Raw genomic sequence first — 22,824 nt, 5'->3', positions numbered from 1 at the left:
GGTGTCCATTTGTGCCATGAGCTCTTAGTGATGCTTTGTGTCCCCAAAGGGAGCTGGGACCATCCAGGTGATATGAGCAGCAGCTGTAAGCTGGAACAGTACGTGAATTCATACGGTTAGAGAGGGTGCATCTGCCCCAGGAGCATCACTCAATGCATCGGTCCCTCTTGTTCCTGAATCACCTGGGAACAGCACGGGGAAAGAGACCTAAAGAGCCCAGGAGTAACAGGCAGCCTCGGTCTTACACACGCACGAAAGCGCACGAGCCGAATTCACACCGCATTTAAGTCAAGAGGGATACAAGAAGATCTCCTCGGATATACGGAGCGTTCTGACGGAGCTGTTAGAGAAACTCGCGACAACCGCCCACAACCCTTCACCCCGGTCCTTGCCTCCTGAAGGGACGCGGGCGCCCCCAGCAGCAACGCGACAGCGCCCCCCGCCGGCCGGCCGCAGCACCGCCGCGAGGTTCCCCCCCCCACGTTTATCTCCGCCCCGCGGCAGGTGGAAGCACCTTGGATAGGATGTCAGTGTAATCGCCCTGGGGATGGAGGTAGCGTAGACGTATCCTCCGTGCTTGTTTAATGGACTACTGCTTCGTGTCGGTTGGACAGAATTTAATCAGAAGCCTGGGCTTTAATTACAGCCTCCGCACAAAAACAAACTACATCCCTCGGTGCTTCCTACCTCAGCACAGAACTGAGAAGAGCAGCAGCTATTCCGTGGACCGAGCAGCACTCCTCACGCTAGTGACTTTCTCTGACAGCTGAACCCCTTCCACCGCTTCCACATCACTGCTATCTCCACGAAGTTTTGCTCCAGTAGAAATACCTCGTGCTGGCAGTGCCGGAGTTTCAGACCTCTTCTGTAGCCTTGCTGAAAAACCACGGAGGGCATTTTTCCCATTGCCAGGAAACTCTGGAGCTGCTCCCAAGCTGCCAGCCCTCTGCCTGCTCCATCTGGCCCCAAGGTGCCTCTGCGGTGGCAACAACCTCCCCCAAGCATACAAGTGTTTTACCAACGAAGTCCTTCCCATGAAGCTGCAAACTACAGCTTGAGAACTGGCTACTGTTTAGGTCCAGCTCTGAACGTAACTTTTTAATATTTTAATAAAGACATCAGGTTCATTAATGACATTGTCACAGTTTGTCACTGCCCCAAATAATTTCAAGTTTAAGCTGGAGCAAGTAACCACTGTTCTCTATTTACTATCATTCTTCCAGCAATTATCAGGGTTCTTCCCACAACCTGTGTTTTCTGACCTAACTGCAAAGTGTTGCAGTGACCAAAAACAAACCTGTGATCCCAATCCACATCAAATCTTACCTGACAAATTGACTGTAAAAAACGTTCCACTATCTTCAACCTGATAGTGTAATAACTGCCTCCAATCTTTAACTTAAACAGCAGCTTTTACTCTGAGATTGACAGTCCTTGGAATCGGCTCAAACTGAAGATGTTGTTGCAATTTAGGATGTATGTTCAAGCTCCCCAGCCCACACATGAGAGCCAGATCTCAGAACCAGAAAGAGCATGCCAATGACAGCATTTGCATGGGCTAATCTTGAGACCTGCTCACAAAAAAAAACAGTGTAGTTGGCTCTGGAAAATCAACAGCACCAGACAGCAGAGGATGATGGCTGCTCTTTTACCATTTCAATCAGTGTCTCCGAGCCAGTCTCTCAATCTTGCAGCACATGAACAGGCAGAGCAATGTCTCACATACTCTCTCCTCTCCCCACACATTTGCCCATTTCTCCACTAGTATACTTGCTCTGCGATATTCTTCAAGGCACAGGAATAAAGCACACATCAGGTTGTGCTGGGCTTCGTAAGCTATTTAAGTTTTCATCACATTTACCTCCATGCATTCAAGCAACAGAAACAGAGTACGTAATCAAGTGGAATAGAAAAAATGCTTTCTAATGGCTTAACTTAGAAATAAAAGCTTTTCAACTACTGGATAGAAATGCTAATGTCTCCATGGTTATATCATAAATACAGTACAAGAAAGACAAGTTTAACCTGACTCCACTCCATATCACCTTTTATTGTTAAAGGTACAGATCTTAACAGTGGATGAAAAGAAAAAGAAACACGTTTCACAGGGAGAACAGGATGTAGATCTACTGATCTTTCAACTCTTTCAGTCTTCTGATTGCAGATTTGACCGTCACTGCAGAGGTGGTACTGAAAGAAGAAGCAGAGTCATTTGCACACTGCTGCAGCAGAACAGCTCACACCAACAAGCACTAATAATTTTCAGTAGCTACCACTTGATTGCATTGTCAACAGGAGGCTAAACCTCTGATTTTCATTGTAACAATGCCTTTGTCTACAGAAGCACAGAACTTCACATCAACATCTCACCCAAATTAGCCAGTCATGCAAGTGCACGGGCCAATGCCTAGCAATAGCTGTGTGGGTAATGGTGGCTTTAACATAATGGGAGGGATGAAGGGGAATTAAAAGAAAAAGGGGGGTAGGTACATACAAGAGCACCATCACAATAAGGATTATAATCTTTCAGAGGTTTTAAAAGAAAAACAAAACATAGAAATTGCTCTAAGCAAACCTGTTTTTAACTATTACATCTGTTTCTCCCAACGGAAAAGGCTACTGTAGTAACCACAAAAGGTGCTGCTTACACTTCAAAGAAGGATGTCAGAGTACCTTTCCACAACTAAGATTTTTTCTACAGTCAACAGAATCAGGGAAGAATAAATACTCCCCAGGTCAGAGGCATCATTTGTTACAAGCTATGTCAGCCATGGAGCTGATTGCACTCTGACAATGGCTGGAAGGACCAGCCACCATCTCTTCTCCTTTCCTTCCAACACTTGTGCAGGAGAGCTATAGGTTGCATCTCCAGTAAGAAATGCTACTAGAACAGAGGCACAAGAAAGACAACTTAGAAATAAATATTTGTTTCTGCATTTGCAGCTCTTTAATTTATTCCAAGTTTGGGAAAAGATGCAGAGATTGTATTTCTGTAACAGTAATCACTTGAATAAATCTTACATAATAAAATGAAGAGATAAGAAAATTTTAGAGACCCACCAAAAACAGAAGGAGGAATGTAATGGATGAAATGCAGTAGCAAACACTTTACACCCCAATCAAATGTTAATAATGTAATTGAAAGAAGAACCAAAAATTATACCATTTATTTTGAGACCAGCCTACTTAATGGTTAACAGATTATAATTAAGTAACATTTAAGAAGTTTTATTATGTTTCAACTGTATGAAAATTAACACTGATAGGAACTTCATGGCCTTACTTGTAAGTCCAGGCACCACCAGCAACTGTCTTCATGCAGGACCCACAGTGCCAGATACCAACAGCCTTCCTCTTCATTTTGGTCTGTAATAAAAGTAGAAAAGAAAAAAAAAAATCATTTGGAAAACAAAACAAAACTAATAATGAGTTACACTGGTAGTAACAACTGATGCTCTCACTCAGTGTGATGAATGACACAACACCGCTACGATATGTTGGCTCTGAACATTCTGAGATTACTGCAAACAGGGAGCCTTGGACAGCATCTAAAGAATAACTGCAGGGTGCTCAAATCCCTTCACCTGAGGAAGTCTTCATCATCTCACAAAGATGACAACAGGTTTGCCTATACTTACGTTGGATTTAGACAACTGCTTAAATGGAGTTGCTGACATTCTCATTTCACCTGTAAAGGATGTTAGATTAATGAAATATCTATTTATGCTTCCAGCCAACTAAAGATCCCACTTTACAGATATCGATAGTCCGGACAAAAACCAAGCTGCTGGGCCTCTTAAGATTGTCAAAAAACAGATTCAAGTGAACTGTGATCACATATACATCAGACAAAACCATCAGTTATTAGTAATTCTATCCCATCCAGAGTAATGTCATACATAGATAGAAATAAGCAACCAATGAAAAGTTCTCTAGGGGAAAAACAAGGACCCTCCCTCTCCTGGGTATGCCATATGGGAGAAAAGCAAAGCTCCAGTCATGTCTTAATTACCAGGATAACACGCACGTTATATAAATTGTTAGGTTTTCTTATCAGATATCAATAACGTACAGTCCAGCAACACTATATATTTGTTAAATGAAAAAAATATCATTTTTCACTACTCAAGTGTTCACCTGAAAGGTGTAACAAACCTCCTTATTTTACAAGGGATCCTGACAGTGACAACAAACTGTTTTCTCAAAACTAATTGTCTCCTCAGTAGAAAAACTCCTGAAGTAACAGATTGCACTTCTAACACTACTGACAAAGCGATTTTTAAGGACTGTCATAGGGAACAAGAGGCCTCACCTTGCCACAGAAGGAGCAGGTATACTTGGCGTGTTGGCTGATTTCAATCTTCTTCACCATTTTCCTTAGGGATGCACCATAACGGGTTCCATATTTACCCACAATCCCCACCTTCTTGGTGCGCTTGGCCTGTCAGGAAGCAAAACACAGCCAGCTGCAACTTCACCGCCATCACACCCTCCTCAGCAGCTCCTGACACGGGCCTCAGCAGTCAGAAGTGGTGCTGCAGACAACCAAAGCTTCTCGCAGCCTTTATACACGGTGTTCTTCGCTTAACTAGGAGGAGCACGTTCTGACACAGCCAAACCCGAGCACAGATGTCTCCTTCCCTCCAGGGCCACCCCACTCCGAACCGGGCCCGGCCTCCTACTCCCCCCACAAGCCTCCGAGGACGGCACAGGAACGAGGCCTACCAGGAGAATCCCACACAAGGCCTCCACCCAGGCCTCCCGTCGAGCACGTAAGCTTTCCCGTTCCCTCCCCTCTCCGCCGTCCCCTCGCCATGCCCAGCAGCCTCTGCTTAGTGCCTCTGGGGCGGATGGAGGCGGATAGGCCGCGGCGCTGCGGCACTGCTCACCATCTTCCTTCCCGGCGCCGCTACAGAGAGAGGAAGTTGCCGTGCGCAGGCGCAGTATGAGCTGTCGCGCCGGAAGCTGGTGAGCGGGGACCGGATGTGACGCACCGCGGGCTTGTCTGCCCTTGGAGGTGCTGAACTCTATGATCGGCAGCGTTCTCCCACGCCTCTGCGGGAAAAGTGCCCCAAAGCTGGAACCGTTGTTAAACCGTCCCGCGATAACGGGATTATCCACAGCACAGGCAGTGGAAATTTTTTTACAACCACGATTCAGATAAAATCGATGTGCAGCAGCACCAGGCGTTACTGGGAGTGCAGATGATGGTCTTCCATGCAAGGACAGCACAAAAGGAAACCAGGAGGAGCGATCCGCGGGGCTCCCTGCACGCGCTCCTCCATTCTGCGTGTGGTTCGGGCTGATGGTGGGACAGACGAGGGCTCAGCGGGGCTCCAGGCAACAGTATTTGTATCTCTCTCTCTCTGCTGAGTCAAACTCATTCCACACATCCTAGGAATACATTTGCCCTTTTCGGATCTTCATCATAACGATGACTCACAGGACACATCTTCAATACTAGCCTATTAAAAAACAATAATAAAAAGTTCCTCTTGCTGCTTTGTGGTTATTTTGGTTAAGAGTGAATTGTCAGCCAACGCATCCAGGACAGAGGATCTATCATGTTCTCCAGTCTGTGCCTACAGTTAAGATTTGCTTTAATGCAGTATACAGTCAGATCCTTCACCTACCATTACTGCAGGCAGCTCTGTCAACAGCCAAATCCCAGCTCCCTCAGACTGCAGCCAGTCCCAGCACTGCCAAAATAAACGTGGTTCCAGGTGTCTGAGAAGACGGATGGGTGCAGAGAAGCTTGCACAGCTCCCAGAGCCTTGTCTTGGCTATCATCTCGGCCTATTCTACACAACCCTGGTTGTCAAGCTTCAAAATACAGCAATTGAATTACTACTTTTTATCGCTCAAGTACCCATTGTTTCAGGTTGGGCATCCTTCCTCGAAAAGTCTTTCTATAATACACATGAAAGGACAAACAGAGGTGTACAGAAAGGTAGACCACTCACCTCAATAGAATGCTCCAAGTTCAGTTCCAGTACAGAAGAAATAATCTGCAATTGTGAGTCTGAAATGTCTGAGCATATCCAGACACACACAGTGATAATTATGGTTGTCCTAGAAGTGCCCCTTGCTTGTCTAGTAGGCTGATCAACATACTTCTTGTTTGAACTGTGACAGCATCAAGATGCCCTACTGCGCTGGATCACGTAGGAAACAGTCTGACCTTAAAAAGCTCCCAGAACATACAGAAAACAAGAGGGAAGTACCTTAACAGACATCCTACGGCAAAGGTGAAGGCCCCAAGTAAATCACAAGTATCAGAACTTGCCACGTTCCATTTTCTGTAATGGAAGTTCCATTGACTTTACTGAGATCTAGATAATGGAGAGGGGAGAAAAAAAAAAAAAAAAAAAAAAAAAAAAGCTACAGTGTGTTGTGTCTTTGATGGGCAGATATAAGAGTCCCCAAAGCACTGCATGTTCCTGAGCCTGCCGGTAGATCTCACTGGCAACTTGCACACGATCTTGTACAACTTCTCAGCAGCAAGCCTTGGAGAGCCCATCTAAGGCTGCTGGCAGCATCCCAACCACTCATCCTATTAATAACAGACTAATGGTATAGCTGGGCTAAGGCATGCACAGTCTTTCTAACCCCTTGATGTAATGACTAAAAGCACTCTCCTTCAAGATTCTTCTTCCCTTTTTCATCTAGCATGGATCATGGATAAACCAAATCTCAAGTGTACTTGAAGAGCCTCAGTTAATCCTGCAGCAATCCAGCTGAGATTTTATGGGTCCTAACAAAGAAAGAGTACACCTGGCATTCCTCTAACAGAACTGGGACTGTTCAGTATATGAGTTAGATAAATAGAGTTTATGAGAAGCAGAATTCTCCAAGGGCACTTTCATCAGATTTCAGAAAAAATACTGTTTTGAAGTAGCTGTACCTTTACAAAGAAGAGAATTACTTCTATAGGAGATGACAATATGGTTACACAAATAATGCCTCCCATTTGTTTTTCAGTAGGTAGATGGCAACATTTCTCACCCCTTACTCAGAACAACCTTCTCTTCAAGTGGAAAGATTGTGTTCTAGAAACAGATTAAATACTCCCATGTTCAAGAAGGAAGCCATTTAAAAGCATTTTAAAGTGTGTATTTGTCTCCTGGCCAGTTGTCAGGGTAAGAGAAATAACGTTTAACTTTTACTCTCAAATCCAGAGACAAAACATTTCCCACAGTTGGGCAGTCACTCCATCTTCAGTCCTACACTTCTTCACTCGCACACACACATCAAAGCACCGTTTCTAGTCATGAATGAAAAGCAAATCTCTACCCAGCACAACTGCAAACAGCCTGCAGGGCATTTCCATGACGACACATGCTGAAAATGGAATAATCAAACCCTTTGAAACAGGAAAAAAAATATCCTAGTTATTATCAGTCTGATCCTGTAGCACAAACCTTTTCCTCCTTTAGGCCTACCATGGAAGAGAGTGTTTTTTGCCACTGTCTGGTATCTGCACAGAGCTAAGTGTGTTCCCTGCACAGCACATTAGCTCCTGCCCTCCAGGAGCTAAATGTAAGTCTTCAGTTTGCTATTTCCCTACCCTGCACCACAGATAATGGCTATAAACTGTTGTTAGCTGGCACCTCTGGAATTTTATCTTCTCATGTACATCCTGGTGAACATTTGCATAACACTAGTCCACTTCCAAGCGTCTTCCAGTACTAAGACCAAAAGTGGGAAAAACATGAATTTGGAATTATATTACACTGCACTGGAAATAACATACACCATGAAAAGACAACTATGCAGAGATGCCTGAAAAGACCAGTTACAATCAATAGAGTCATTTGCCTTTACATCAAGCTCACAGCAAAAATGGCCTCTAGAATTTTTGCTGAGCTAGCAGTGCAGTGTAGTAGACTCAGATCATTCACAAGGAATAACGACTGTGTCACAAATCCCTGAAAGGAATAAAAGAGTAGGTTTGCTTAGATAGCACTGATGCTAAGATTCCAGGTCTCAGCAGCTCAGAGCACTAGCAGCAGGATGGAGACTTACAAATTGAAAACACGCAGTTTATTCAATATGTCAAACAACAGTCCTGCTTATACATTCTCACTGTAAACTGTACAGAGGTGTAAGGGAGTGAATAACAAGTCTTAATCAGCCTGAATGCCTTGTGGAAGTAGCTGCTGATGCACCTCTAGACAAAATATCATGGGTGATTCTCTTCTGAAAGCTCATGTGTTTTAGAAAGCACAAAAAGAAGCATCACTTCTATCCACTGTAAATATATATATAAAATCAACAAAACAACCCTACTAATATTCTCACTGCATCATGTGCTCTAAGCTTTAGGTTCAAATGCAAGATGAAATTCTAATACAGAAAAAATACTTAAAGCTTGGGAACCGTGAGTTAAAACAACCTTTTATTTAAGTTACTCAATCCAGAATCAACTTCCTACAAAAAATTGAACAGTTCCATCATGATCCCCTCTCCTCACTCTCATCTGTGGAATTAAGTCTTGAGCCTAAAAGAAAACACACATGCACACACACTCCTTCCCGAGTAGCCAAGCTTAATCTCTGTCAGTAAGCACAGGCTTCACCCTTCACTGAGACAAGCAAGTGCTGTGGAGCAGGTCCTAAGATTTGGAGGATGAGGCCAGAGACAAACATGCTCAGGCAAATATGTGCCTAACAGGCAACACGCTTGCTGGTAGGCCGTTAACAGTGCTTGGTTTCAAGGTATTGCCAAAATTTCTGGGGCTCTCCTTCCTCTTGCTCACCTGCAGAAAATATCGAGAACTGCTGTCTGTATCCCTATTTCTTTTCTGCTCTCTGCCAAACTGAATGTGAGAGCTAGTTTGTGCATGACTCACATAAGAACAAAATTCTGCCTGTGAACCAACTCCTCATAATACACGCTAAGCTTTTTGGAGATGACTGTTGAAAGCTCTCTGCAGTTGCTGATACACTAATTCTCAGAAGAGCTCTTCTATGCGGACAGACAGGAGTTATCTGTTTTATAAATAAAACAACTGTGGAAGCTGAGTTGCCAAAACAAAGCAGCATGCTACCTTCCCATGTCCACTCAGTCATCAGCAAAGGCAAGACTGCAAGACCAGCAGGCTGCCAAGTGTGCAGTGCTCATCTGTCATGCTGTCATCCTTCGAGATGAAATGCACTACAGATACAGAAAATTTGAAGTGTTTTATTTCTGAAAACTCAAAAACAATACCTGATTTTTTTTTTTAATTAAAACTATACGTCAGCCACTTTTGCTGTGTTACTCTTTAATAAACTCCTCGGTACGCCGCTTTTTGAGGGAACTCACTGAACACCTCTCTTCTGCATCTTGGAAAGCACTGTCAGAGTCAAACTCACAACAAGCATCAGCTGCTTCCAAAAGTGCAACATCAGTATCATCTTTGCTGTCAGAGAAGGTCCTCTGGAAAAGTTCGTAAATGGTCTTCTGCTTTGGATCCGGCTGAGAAATTAGAACAGACAGAAGATGTATATGCATTGTCATATAAAAATCATAGTGAGAAACAACCAAAGTGTAATCTCACATTTCTAGTTTCTTCTCAGCTTTACTACCCAATACAGAATTCAAGCCCAGAAGGGATTGGCTTTACTTAGGTGATTCAAAATCTATCTGAATCTGAACTCTACACAAGGTCGTATGTCATTACTTTCTGTCAACAAAAGGTAAATATTCAAAATACTGCTATGTCTTTAATGAGAAGAAAAGAAAGGATGCAAACTCTGTGGAAAGTAAATAAAGACAATGATTCAATAGGAGTTGGACATCCTGTTCCGTGATATTGAAGGCAGAACAGGTGTAAGGTCAGCCTACCAATTACACACCAATCTAGATGTACACAAGCCAAAACCCATTCAGCCTCTCCTGGGGACCACCAACATTTTTTCAGGTCAGTTACCTTAGGATAGTAATTAGTAGATTCAGCTGTATTGGAGAAATTGGTTTCTGAAAGCCCTGCTTCTCCCAGCACTTTTATTTTCTCTTGAATCATTGGCCTAGAAGAGATAAACAGTTATTACTGGAAGGAAGAAAATAACATGCAAGATTCTGTGGCCCAATGAGAAGGATACTTAGTCATTTAGTATGTGTAGATTAAAAAAAAAAAAAAAAAAAAATATAGATGTAGCAGGAATGTAAAGATGGCTTTTCTACCAAAGCTTGTTAGCTTTTTCATCTGTGTTCCCTTGCTTATGATTGTTGTATGCTGCCTTGGGATATCAATTAATTGATGAAAGTGTCAGTCCAATTTAAATAAGTGACAAATAAGAGGATGTGATTTCAGGTCATTAGTACTTGGAGGAGTTGCATATTCAGGAGGAAAAGTAGTTGGCTGTGGTGACACTGATGGTATGAAGTCAGAATAAGAAGATGCAGTTAAAGGGAACCTGAATAGCCTACGTGTTGAGCCTCCAAGGCAAGCAGCAGTATAATGCCTGTCAACAGCCAGATAAGCATTTCTGGGGTATCTCCCATTGCACTCCAGAAGTAAGAATCCACTGCTGGGTCAAAATGTCTAGTGAAGTTCCAGCAGCATCTCCACAATGAACACCAAATATCCTTGTCTTTTTGTTCTTTTTCTTGCCTTTAAAAATGATGACAGTATCCGTCTTTGAAGAGCCACATTTCCTTCCAGCTAAGCATTAATGACTACATAGACAGCATTTCACAATACAGGCAGAATTACTGTCATTATATTTCTGTGAAACATGGGCAATGCATCAGTTTCCAGATCCCCGCATTGTAGGGTTATAATTATTTGCCATCATGATATTCTAGAAACTGGACAAGTTCATTTACCCCACTTGTTCCTTTAAATGAGGTAATAAAGAAGTAATTGTGGACTTAAAATGAACCAGCTGGTGGATAATTTATTTTGGTCATTTGCAGGTCAGTTCCTTTGCAGCAGAAAGGATTCCTCAGATTCTCCACTACTCCATGATGTCAGATTCCCTAGCCTTAAGGGCTGCAGTGACAACTCAGACCCTATTTACTCAGAGATGGATCAGCAGCATTTATTTAATCTCTATCAAAGGGCTTACTGAAGAGCAAGACAAAAGCAACAGTGCAGTCATCCTCTACACCCCCTGTCCAAGTGCTCCCCAACCAGCCAGATTGCTCCTCAGACTTGATCCACAATACTCACAACTGACTCACATCCCATCTCCAGTACCTGGTGGGTTCACTGGAACATACTGTACACAACACGTTACAGTACCCCTGCATCAGACCCCTCTGCACTGTATGTGAGAAACTTTGTCTTGGAAGCTGTGAAGGTTTTAGATGCATCACCCTTCCCAGATTTTTTCCTCAGCAGCCCCTTCTTTGCCAGATAACTACTTGTATTCCTCCTTTGTATCACCCACTTAGTTGTAGCCACTGTGACACTGTGCTGACTCACCATTTCACTGCAGCCCTGGCTAGCAATTGGTGCTTCTCCCCTTGCAGACTGTGGAGACCAACACTAATATTAAGCAACTTCTGTGTCACATGTGATGCACTGAAATTAGGCAGCAGGACAACCAAGGAGACTCTCCCCACTTCCTACCATAAGAAGTCGTCTGCTGTGCCTCTAGCCACCAAGTAGTGGACATTAACAGAGCTGGTCTGTCCAATTCGATGCGCCCGGTCTTCTGCTTGGATCAAAACCTTGCATCAAAAACATTACAAAGAAAATCAATTGAAAGCTCCAACATCTAAGGAATAACAAACAACAGTGAACAGGGAGATCTCCTTCCTTCTGCACTGTGACTACTTGTTATCCGGATCCCATTAACTTCTGCATCCTTCAACACAGACTAAAGACAAAAAGTCACCTACTGCATCAGGTTGACTAAAAGACACCAAACATTTTTCAAAAGATGCCCTAAATCCTCTCCTCCTACTGAATTTCAGTTATCTGGGGTTGAGGGATGTAGGACTCACTCCCATAAGACTGAGTATATACAGTAATGGAGAGAGATGCTTGAACTGCATACAGTATGGGGTGCAACTTGTGTTGTCCACAGCCTGCATTCACTCTCTGTCAATTACTCTGGTAATAAACTGAGATGATACTTGAAATACAGAGCCCTTGTTTCTAGGTGTTTGTTGTCAGATGAAAAGCTGTACAAATGTGGCTGAGATTAAGGGAACTGGATAAACAAACCAGGAAAACCTACATTCCCTCCACTTTCAAAGCGAAGTGTGGAGTCAGCATTGATGATGGACTCATTCAGATCTTGGCTGAGCTGAGGGAGCTGTTGAGAGTTGTCAAGAAACAGCGGCATGTTTCCCTTTCATGCTATGTTCTCCAGCCAGCAAACAGTGTAACCAGCCACAATGGTTCAAGCCCAAGGTGTCTGAACAAATAGCCACCTGAGAGATAACAGAAAAACCCTAAAGAAAGTTTCCTGTCCTCACATATCCTCCCCAAGAGCTCTCCAGGCAGCATCCAGCACCCATCCCCTCCAGGATTTGTACCCCTGGATTCCAGAAGAGCTCTGCGAACACCACCAGGTCCGCAGCAGACAGTGTCAGGCCCATGTTTGCAGCAGTGAGGGACAGAACGGCCACAGCTTGTTTCTCTGAGAACTGGAACTTCTGGCACAAAGACTGCCGTTCAGCTGACGGTGTAGAGCCATCAATGCGGATGTAGTCAAAATGCTGAGAAAAAGCAGAGAAAGATCCTACTTAGCAGTCTTTTCTGCATTCATCTTCCACATTTTAGTGGATTCTATTTCCCTTCCGTACCAGAACCAGGAAAGTAAAAATTGCAACTATTGTCTTTTTCAAAGGTCTCTCAAATTTTAAGGCACTGTAGCTCAACACATAACATATTTCTCCTCTGCTAACAATGCTTGGCTTGCTTCTGTGTCCATTGCTCCCCTATCAGCCCTGAGCAACAGGAAGAACATCAACCCAACTGGGAACTCAAGTACAGCAGAAAGGGAAATGGCTTAACAAAAAGATGAATTCTGTATGTATGCATGTGCTACATCAGCTACAACCTTGCCAACCTCCTTAAGTCTTCCACTGCTTACAAAAGGAGATGAGATGAGATCCTGGTAGCATCAGGAGAGACATCCAAGTTTTTACTTGGATGATACAGGGCTATAACTTAAGGGTTCAGCCTCCTTGCTCTGCTGGAGAATGCTGCCACAAAGGCAAAGTCACCGCTGCCATTGTATTTTAAAGCTAAGAATATTAACTTAAGTCATCATTCACACTGCCCCAGCGTGACCAAGTACTCTGTAGGAATGCCCATAGAAATCTCTATGAATAATTAGTGCCAGCATTTTTGAAGTAAGAGAAATTATTGCCCAGGTACAAGGGTTCTGTACCATAAGAGTACTATAGTACAAAGGAAGGCAGCCATAGTTGGGCTTGGATTGTTACCTTTTCCCTCTCCGAGGAAAGCTTGGATGAAAAAGCAGAAATGGCCACACAGGTTAATTCTACTCCAGAAATTTCCTAGGTCCAGGGCAGACGATGAAGGTCAGCAAAAAACAACAAAAGCCACTCAGCTAATTCAGAGTGCATCTCATGATGCTCTGCTCAGCTCCCTTGGAGAAGGGCATGCTCAGACACACAGCAAGTACAAATGATCTCTGTCCATATCTTTCATAAAATAGATGACTAGCCTTAACTCTGGGGAGCTCTTAAACGGCTCTGAAGCTGCAATAGCGATAAAGTTGGGAAAATTCAGGCATTACTTACTTTCTTCTCCAGCTCTTCAACTATTGCATCCAGCATTACTTTATGATGAGCAAACACCAGGAATTTATCTTTCCCACTTTCTAGTAACTCCAAGATGTATTCTCTATATTAAAGAGGAGGAAAAAAAACAAAACAAAAAAACCACATGTTCTGAATTATCTGCTGACAGAATACAGGCACTGCTCAAAACAAATTTCAAATCAACTTTTTACCCAACAGAAACTAGAAACTAAGTTAGCATAAATTGTTGCTGCAAAATGCAAATAACAAGACAAGTCTCCTACAGATTGAAGAAAAAAATCCATTCATTTTCTTCACATCAGCTGGACAGCTGCCCACATGTATGCTTGTTTATCATTGAGAATCAATTTAACATATCCTACTTGACTTATGGCATCCTAGACCAATCAAGTGGAAAGTAGTTATGCTTTTTGACAATTTGTCTTTCTGTATTTCTGACTTGTGCTCAATCACAGATGATCAAAATTCCCTATCTTCTACAGAATAATAAATAGTTGTTCTAGACAAAGAACATCAAGTTCTTTGCTAAACACAACACAGCTTAGATCAGCAGCAACTGGCAGAAAACACCAAACAAGATTTCCATCAATGTATTAAGATGGATCAACATTTTTCAGACAGCTCACTGAATTCCATGATGTTCAGATCCCAATTACATGATAATATCATTTAAGAAAGAAATCTGGATTTGCTTAAAATCTGCTGGATTTTAAGCAAAACAAATATCAAAGTGAATCCCCATTTATGCAGTTACAAAATGGCTGTTTTTTCAATGACTGCAGAGCAGCCATGGACAACACTGTCATCAGGGGTAAGACACAGAAGGTGCTAGTGATCATTAGATAGATGGAACTGTACATTAGCATCTTACATGAAGTAATACTTTAAATGCTACTAAATATCAGAAAAGGAAGTGGACAAGCTGCTATACCTCTTAGTATTTGCAGTCAGGTAAACAGCACAACGTGGTTTATTCAGTTCAAATTTGCAACTGAATATAAAAGGAAGAAACTGTTCAGTAACACAAAAGAAGAAAACCACTCTACAAGAGTTGGGACTCTGAAGTGCAATTCTGTGCCAAACAGGCAGCAAGGTCTGAGACTGTGGAATCACACAGTGCACTTCAGCTGGTCATTACATTCAAAGGGTTGAGGAAAAGTTTTCATGTTACCAGCACACTAATTAAAAAGTCTAAATGAACTACAGCAACTTCTTCACAGTCCCAGAAGAAAGAATAAGGATGAAAAGGTTTTACAAGGCACTGAAGGACATCTAGAAGGTCATCTGTGAGAAAAAACATTTGCTACTGAGGTCCAACATGAGCTCTGTGGAAGAGCAAAGAACTTCAGTAGGGGCTGCGACACCCTTGGAGAATGGTACAACTAAAGCTCAGTCCATCTCATAAGCTTTCTGACTCAGGGCTCCTGCTGCAGTACTACTGCGGTATTTGACTTCTCAAATTCTGTGGATACTTTTAGTTTCATTGCTCCACCTCCCCATAAACTGAAACAGGGTCTGGAGCAGGGAATCTAATCCAAGTCCCAGACATCAAATAATTTTCAGTGGTTCAAATGACACTGTTTAGATCCATATCTGGAATGAAATCAGAAAACTTGTTAATCCTAGGAATGCCAAGAGAAGGAAACCTTTAGCGCATTGTAATTAAAATCAATTTTTTTTAAGCTAGCTTGAGGCTATTCTTCATGTCCCTACATTGTTATCTCTAAGGCATCATTTTCCTGTTCTCAGCAGAAAAACACATTTTACTAGGCAAGAATGAAGCAGTGACATGCAGCTTACATGACTGAGTGGATTTTAGCTTCTGCTGTTCTGTTGTAGAAAAGGAGAAGAGCTTCCTTCTCCTGTTGTTTCTGCAGAGAGAAAGAAAAACAAATGCGAGTCCCAGTAATGCCTTCTCTCCCTTCTTGCTTACAGATCTAAGTTGGCTGCTGTAGTTTGTATACACTTCGCTAAAAAAAGTAAACCTAATAATATAAAACAAAAGGAGAGGTGATGGGGAAGTCTACTCACCACTGGGCACAGCACATAGCCAAACTCATTCCTCTGACACCTCCCTACCTACCTCCTACTCAACTCCTACGAGTTGCATGACAAGCATATCACAAATGCAGTTTTAGCTGATAAAGCACTTCCCAACTAAAATGACAAAGAACAACTCCCAGGTTATTACAGAACTGTGTTAGAAACTTATTTGCTAGCCAAAGTAGGAAAAAAAAACCTCCAAAAACAGTCTTCACTTTTTTTGGCTACTTCTGTGTTCTACAACTCATCTTCAGTAAAGCTGTGTTTATAGTCTGAATGGGATTACATGGCAAGACAGAAGAGTAGACAGATGCAAAAGAGGCACAAACGATAATTAGAAAGGACTAACAAGAAGAAAGAGAGAAATAATATTTGACATAGAAAGGATAAAGTATGCCACTTTAAAGGGAAAAAAAAATTTGTTTTGTGGTGTACATTACTTTCCAACTGTGCCTTCAGCAGCCTTCCACTGTGCCTCTTCACACGGGGTGCAGCTCTAACTTTCATTGGAACACAGGACAGATTTTTCACTGATTTTTAATTCAATTTAACCAAAGAAGAGTTCTAATCTGAAAAATAAAGGCACCTGAAATACCAATGTCTCATCACAAAAATCAGTTCTGACTTACACTTTCATATCCTTTGGCCATTTTCTTAGCTTCAGCTGCCAACATAGCTTTGGTCTTTGCATTAATGCCTTCAGGAGCTACCACAACCATTTTGCGTTGCTTTGCTGGAAGCTGGGATAGCACATCTGATTTAAGACGTCGGATCATGATGGACTCTTCCAGCAAAATTTTCAGTTCAGCTAAGTTGGATGATCCAGAGTAGTCCCAACCCCACGGCGTCTGGGAAAGATCAAAGCAGTTAACAGGGTCACACTTGCAAGAGACTGATGCTTCTGTTCTACAGGTGATCCAGCAGTGGAATAAGCTTTATCCAGTTTCCCTGGAGCTAAGAACTTAATGATTACTAGGAAAAGAGATGTGGGAAATATGGTGGTAAACTAATCCAAGAGAAGGTTACTCATCAACTTCCCTTTCTCCTATCTACGAGTATTCAGGAAGGTACAGGGAAATAGGATTATGGAAAAAGATAGGGATCCCTCTCACGTGCCTTGGTATTTACCCTCACCCTACTGGGTGTTTCTACTCTTGTTGCTTGGGGCAGGCCTACAAAACTCAGTGCAGTTCTGTATATATGAATTTACCTCAGCTCTAAGCAGAGAGAAAGACAAACATCTCTAGCAGCATGATCACAAGCATCCTTAACCAATGCCTTCACAGACACATTAAACTTGTCTGACATACCTAGTAAATGGTAAGTAAAAACTGCCTGCTTTCCACCATGACCTGTCTCTTGGCTCTGCCATTATAGCTTTTGGCTCAGACTTGAGCAAATCATAAATAAATTTTGGCCCAAAATACATCACTCAAAGTATTGTCTTTTCAAAGCATTATCACTTCAAAGCTCTTCTAAAGAAATCCGTCATTTAATCCACTTTTAAGCACTAGCCTCTGAACCTGCCCTATCCTCCAGCACCCTACACACAGACATCATCTATCTGTTCAACTCATCTCAGCTCATAATTTCTCCTACCAGTAACCTCACAATCACTCATTTTTCTCTGGGGACGCCAAGATGCCAACCGTTACACTTTCCAAATGAAGCACCTTTCAACAACTTGTATTCAGACAGACAATAAGGTTCTTAGAATGGTGTAAAGGATAAAGAGATGTTTTTTTGTTTCTTTGCTGAAGTTTCACAAATATATATATGAATTAAAGCTACAGTAATCTGGAAAACAAACGCTGGCAAAGAGGATCTTCCTCAGCTCCAATTTCAAGTCTTGCTGACAGTGTCACCAAATTCCACCACAAATATAAACTCTGATCCTCCAACAATTCAAAGCAACCCTTATGCATATATATATCCTGAATTCTCTGTAACAGATGTGAGGTACCGCAGCATCAACCCCTTTAATCTGCTGCTCTATTCTCATTGTATCACCTTAACTGCTAAAATAGATTTAACTTGAAAAAAAATCCGTATTCCCTTTATTTGCCTTCCCCAAGAGAAATCTGCTGCAAAGCAGTATTTGAAATAAAATAGGAAAAAGCTCTGCAGCACTCACTGCACCCTCTATCTTCTTGTAGAACGGAGGAGACAAAAGTAACAGAATTAGACATGAGGTTAACCACATCACTTACTGTATTAACAAATGGTGCTTTGATGGAAGAGGGACAAGAACAGGCTATGAGACAGAAAGGGGAGGAATCAAACAGGTCACAGGCAATTAAGACCTCTTTCACATATTAAAGCAAGTATTCTTATTTGAGGTTCGGACATCACAGGACAATCTGTAATTCTATTGCCATACTGCAGTGATGAGAACCATTAACTAACTACAGATTCTGGCACCTGTAGCCACCATTAAAACTCATTTGACTTAATGTATTCCTATGTAATTATGGTACTTTCTGATTATCTGTAGTAGGTTCATTAAAGCTGGAAATAATTCAAACCATACATACAGAACCAGACTAAGTCCTGTAAAGATTTTTGGCTCTTAAAACAGCCCAGTGGTATATAGCCAGAGGTAATAAACCCACTTGGATCTAAGCCAAGCCTCCAAATGCCACCATGAGTATTACTGCTCTGCTTCCCTGAAACCAGGGATGCAATGCAAGTCCCTTGGGACCCTGGAAAGCTGGCTCAAGTCCAGCTAGGTTCATTAGCTTTAGACATGCTGCAGTACAGCTATCAGTGCTCAGCCCCAAGTCTCTGTGCCCTCCTTCTGCACTGCTTAAGGATGCTGACTCAGCGGAATAGATGTGCAGAGCCAAGAAGGACCTGGTGCTGCATCCAGCTTGGTCACACTGCTCAGTGCTCTGACAGGGAATGAACAGGGATCAATGCTGAGTGAGCAGCTGAACAAGACCTTCTACACAGCCCGGATGCTCTACACAGGCTGCCACATTCTATTTACACAGCACACCTTCCACTTTTGGAATCATGGACAAGTGATATATGTTTTAAATTCACATAGTACAATTCATTTCAGAAGACTAACATCATCATGACTGGAAGAACAAGGTAGAAACAGAGCCAGTACAATATCTACTGTCATGTTAAGAAGTATATACTGGCAGAATGGAATTTTCAGATAACTGTCTTTCATTTATGGCAATTGTGTTGCTGGAACAACCTGCAAACAAAAAAAGCATACTAGTTTTGTGTTGTACCTAGTTCATGATAGATAATTATTCTTGGAATTATTAAAATAAGTTTTATTGTATATTACTATGAAAAAGAGAGGGGAAAAAAAGAGGGATATTTATTTTGCCAAGATACACATCTGGCTTTGATCCATAGTGTTCCAGAACAAATGCATCTGTGATTTTCTTAAAGTGTTACAGCATTTTACATGAGTCAGTAAACTTAATACACTGTTAGCAGAAGCTGCCAAACTCTCACAAATTCAGAGCATGTGCTCAGATAGAAATTATTTAATATTTGCCAACATCACCGAGTTGGAAAAATGAATTTGCAGCACGTATTATGGGAAACAACCTGTGCTGTTTTGTAAATATACAGGTGACATTTCACTTGCTACATTTTTGAGAGTATTGATGCTGGGAGGCTGAATTACAAGATGACAAACTTTCATATCTCTTCTAATCACATCTGCCAGGTACCTGCAATTTTCTGTTAAGTAATCTATTCTCTTCAAATGGAAAGTTGTCAGGTTTTAGTTTAAAATTGAACGGTACACAGGTTTGTCAGTTTTTCCTTAATCAGATTTATTACTAACACCAAAACATTTTTACACAGCACCTTTCATTCTGACAGATCTCCAACAGCTTTGCAAAACCTCTCTGGTTCTGTGCAATTCCATTCCATCCCCCCTTACAGTGCAGCCACTTTCAGGACAAAAAGCAGCACCTATTTGAATAATGACTGCAAAAGGACCACAACAGTTGTTTGGAGAGGTTGCAACTCAACACAATCTCATGTTAGAGCTGCAAAAATAAATGTGAGGGACACACTACAATCACCAAAGCACCTTTCAGTTTACTCATAGCTGAGAGGATCTAAGGCAACTCAATATGCAGTAGTCCTATTTTTAACTTGGCTACTATCCACATCCCTTCATTTTCAGCAGCCCCACTTGTGCTCTAAATAAGCAAATTCTTCCTAGGTTCACTCTATAATTTATTGACACTGACTGTAGCAAAACATCCCAGGAGAGCACCAGTAATGTTCAACTGTCTGGTAGAGATGGGTCAAACGGAAATGAAATTGTACTACAAACCCTATAGAGGCTTTGAAGAGCAACTGATACAGACTGTGACCCACACATCGAGTTTCACTGTGGGCTGAAAACTCATTTATACAGAATACATTGCTGCAACCTGAACTGTGCAGAACAATTTTATTTCTTTTATCCAATTACACATCTTACCTGAGGTCCATATGCCTTGTAATTGAAGTAACAGCAAGTCATGCAGAACTTTACCCTCAAAGGGTTTATGAAACTCCAGACTTATTTAGACTCACAATCCAACTTTCCTTTTTACTGCAGAAAGCCAATAAGATTAAACTGCATCTCTTCATTTCCCTCTAGAAAGCATGCTGGACATTGTTCAGACAGGAATCTCTCAGCAAAGATAATGTAACTCAGCAGAATAGCTGCCCTCTCCCTCCCTCTGTGCTCTTCATCCATACAACTCCTACAATGGATGAAGAAATAAGAAGTTTCCATCATCTGCCAGGAAAGCAGTGCTTTGCTAACATTAATGCTGTTATCTTCTAGAACTCATGTCTGTATCTGTGATTCTGCACATTAAATGGTCTTACTTTAATCAATGATATCAGTATAATCACTACCAAAGCCAATGAACTGCACATCTATCTTGTACATCTGGACAAACATAGAACAGCACTAAGCTAGCTACAAAAGCTGAAGTGGACATTCAGATCTAAGGAAAATGGACTTGTCAGCTTCTGATGGGACTGCATCTTCCTGATGCAAACTTTGCATACATTAGCTACACCAAAAAGAAAAAAATAAAATAAAAAAAAAAATCAGTAAGCACAGCATCAGTGCCCTACAAATACATAAAACTGTTTTTATGGCATGCACTGATGATTTTCATTCTTCTGTAAATATTTTTGAGTGTATACATGGTTATTTGGCATTCCCAACCACTCTGCTGACATTGTTATTGCCCAGTCTTAGACAAGATGAGGCACAAGAATGTCTTACTTGAGTTAAAGCAGAGAGAGCAATTTTATGCAGTATGTGTCCTTTCTCACACTGCCAAGCCACTATAACTGCTACATCCTTGTCCTGGAGAAGCTGGAGAGCAAACCAGATTAGAAGGGTCTTGTTCCAAACAAGAACTCAGTCTATGCAACCAACACAAGAGATTCCAGAACCTTGCTGTTAACAGGCAGAAGCAACAGCTCAGCTTACAGCAGTGTGTGCTCCAACACACACCACAGCCTGAGAGATTACAAAGCCAGCTGAGTTTCTTGTACATCAAGATCAAGTCAGAGTCCCACCATCATAGCTGCAAGAACTAACTTGCTGCAAAGCCAAATTCTTGCAGTGGTTGTACTCAGTAACTCTGCTAAAACCACTGAGAGTAGCAGTGAGGGATAAGTTACTTTTTCTTCAGGGTATGTTGGGGAAAACATCAATTTCATAAGTTGGCAGAGAATAGAATAAATAGATGGACTGCAATTCTTTTTTTTTTTTTTTTTTCTTTTTTTTAAACTTCATTTTACTTGGAGGCATTACATTGTTAAAATGTATGTTAAGTGTAAGATGTTAAAAAGAAGCCTTACACTGTTAAAATGGTCACTAAAGCAGACAAATTGTTTTTTTAATCAATTAGCTCAATCCTGCAGCTACTTAAAATGACCACACTGTATCCACTTAAAACTCTTAGCAAGTTCTTGTCAGAACAATCTCTTAACCCACAAGCTAAGGCCACTTCGGCTTTTAGCTTTTTATTTCCATGCTCTTCCAGGGCAGAACTTGACAAGAAGCCTCTTGTCTCTTGCCTCACTGCCTCTTTATCTCAGGGCTACTTTCGATTTGCAGTACCTACAGCTTCTAAGGTTGAGAGCTTTCAAAATACCACTGCAGAGCAAGACCTTCTCAAAAAGTAATATCAGAAAGTGAAAGAACGGCAAGAAAGAAACACTCCAATTGAAACAAAACAAACAAAAAAACCCAATAAAATAAAATGCTGTTTAGAGAGTCCAACTTCATCATCTCCCCACCATCCCTATGAAGTACCTTCTTTGCATCACAGTAGCGGAGCCCAAAGGTGTGGAACTGTGGAAAGAAACCCGGCTGGACAGCTGCAATCTGTGTGTAGAGCTCTGCAGGCCGTGACATGGCAGGGGTTCCTGAAAGTAAGATCACTCTCCTCGCAGCCTAGAAAAGCAAAATGGGACATCCCTTATCATACAGCTGACAACACAGATGACACGTGCACTGAGGTCATCCCTGGCCCCAGTATTAAGCCTCAGGGCCGCTGTCCTATCATCATACATAGAGAAATGTCTCACTTTCCAAAGATGCTTTCGGCCTTTACTTTCAGAAGGCTCCCAAGGACAGTGCTTAAAACTTCTAGGAGGCAGGACAAACTGTATAATTTCTTATTCATCATGCGCATGCTGGAAGAGGACATCAATTTTTATGACAGTTCTTTCTGAATTGGCATTTACGTGCAAGACGCGTTAATACCTTATGTCTGGCTCAACATTTCATCTGGCATTAGGATGTCACAGGAGCATGACACACACTCCTCTCAGGTACACCTCACCTCCAAAATAAATTCTCTTGTAATAAATCTGCCACAACAAGCCACAAACAAACTGTCTTGCTCACAAAAGCAGAAGAGATCTAGAGAAGTAGACTTTTTCTATGTTTTTAGGGCATTTTCTTTTTAATTCAACTAGGAAGGAGAGAAAGATGATGCTGCCTGAAAAAGGCTGCCCACCTAGCAGTCATTCTGTGTTTAAGCACAGCTT

General features: G+C 41.8%; 2 protein-coding genes across 2 annotated transcripts in view; both read right to left on the bottom strand.

Moving 5' to 3' along the window:
* Window positions 1-2,035: 2,035 nt before the first annotated feature.
* RPL37A (ribosomal protein L37a) lies at window positions 2,036-4,902 on the bottom strand. Its single transcript, XM_079538739.1, has 4 exons — window positions 4,890-4,902; window positions 4,313-4,441; window positions 3,284-3,366; window positions 2,036-2,190 (listed from the first exon to the last, which is right to left on the bottom strand). Exons 1-4 carry the CDS (start codon window positions 4,890-4,892, stop codon window positions 2,127-2,129), a joined length of 279 nt encoding a protein of 92 aa, XP_079394865.1. The 5' UTR covers window positions 4,893-4,902; the 3' UTR covers window positions 2,036-2,126.
* Window positions 4,903-9,258: 4,356 nt separating this feature from the next.
* Window positions 9,259-22,824, bottom strand: part of SMARCAL1 (SNF2 related chromatin remodeling annealing helicase 1) — a gene marked incomplete at both ends in the record, with an annotated part of 33,643 nt that continues 20,077 nt past the window's right edge. The window contains 8 exons of the mRNA XM_079539285.1: window positions 9,259-9,459; window positions 9,914-10,010; window positions 11,561-11,661; window positions 12,475-12,657; window positions 13,711-13,813; window positions 15,532-15,602; window positions 16,404-16,622; window positions 22,085-22,225. Coding sequence (XP_079395411.1) covers window positions 9,259-9,459; window positions 9,914-10,010; window positions 11,561-11,661; window positions 12,475-12,657; window positions 13,711-13,813; window positions 15,532-15,602; window positions 16,404-16,622; window positions 22,085-22,225 — 1,116 coding nt within the window. The remainder of the gene's footprint in view (window positions 9,460-9,913; window positions 10,011-11,560; window positions 11,662-12,474; window positions 12,658-13,710; window positions 13,814-15,531; window positions 15,603-16,403; window positions 16,623-22,084; window positions 22,226-22,824) is intronic.

The sequence above is a fragment of the Tetrao urogallus genome (genome assembly GCF_951394365.1).
Source record: "Tetrao urogallus genome assembly, chromosome: 8".
Classification (NCBI taxonomy): domain Eukaryota; kingdom Metazoa; phylum Chordata; class Aves; order Galliformes; family Phasianidae; genus Tetrao; species Tetrao urogallus.
Note: the sequence above shows the minus strand (reverse complement) of the source record. Positions and strands in the feature narration are given on the sequence as shown.

Bases quoted from the DNA above. Each gene is read 5' to 3' on its own strand.
- RPL37A (XM_079538739.1), bottom strand. The intron at 3,367-4,312 runs GTGAGGCCTCTT...CTTTTATTACAG, and splicing joins CCTGCTCCTTCTGTGGCAAG to ACCAAAATGAAGAGGAAGGC. The intron at 2,191-3,283 runs GTAAGGCCATGA...TTCTTCTTTCAG, and splicing joins GGTGGTGCCTGGACTTACAA to TACCACCTCTGCAGTGACGG.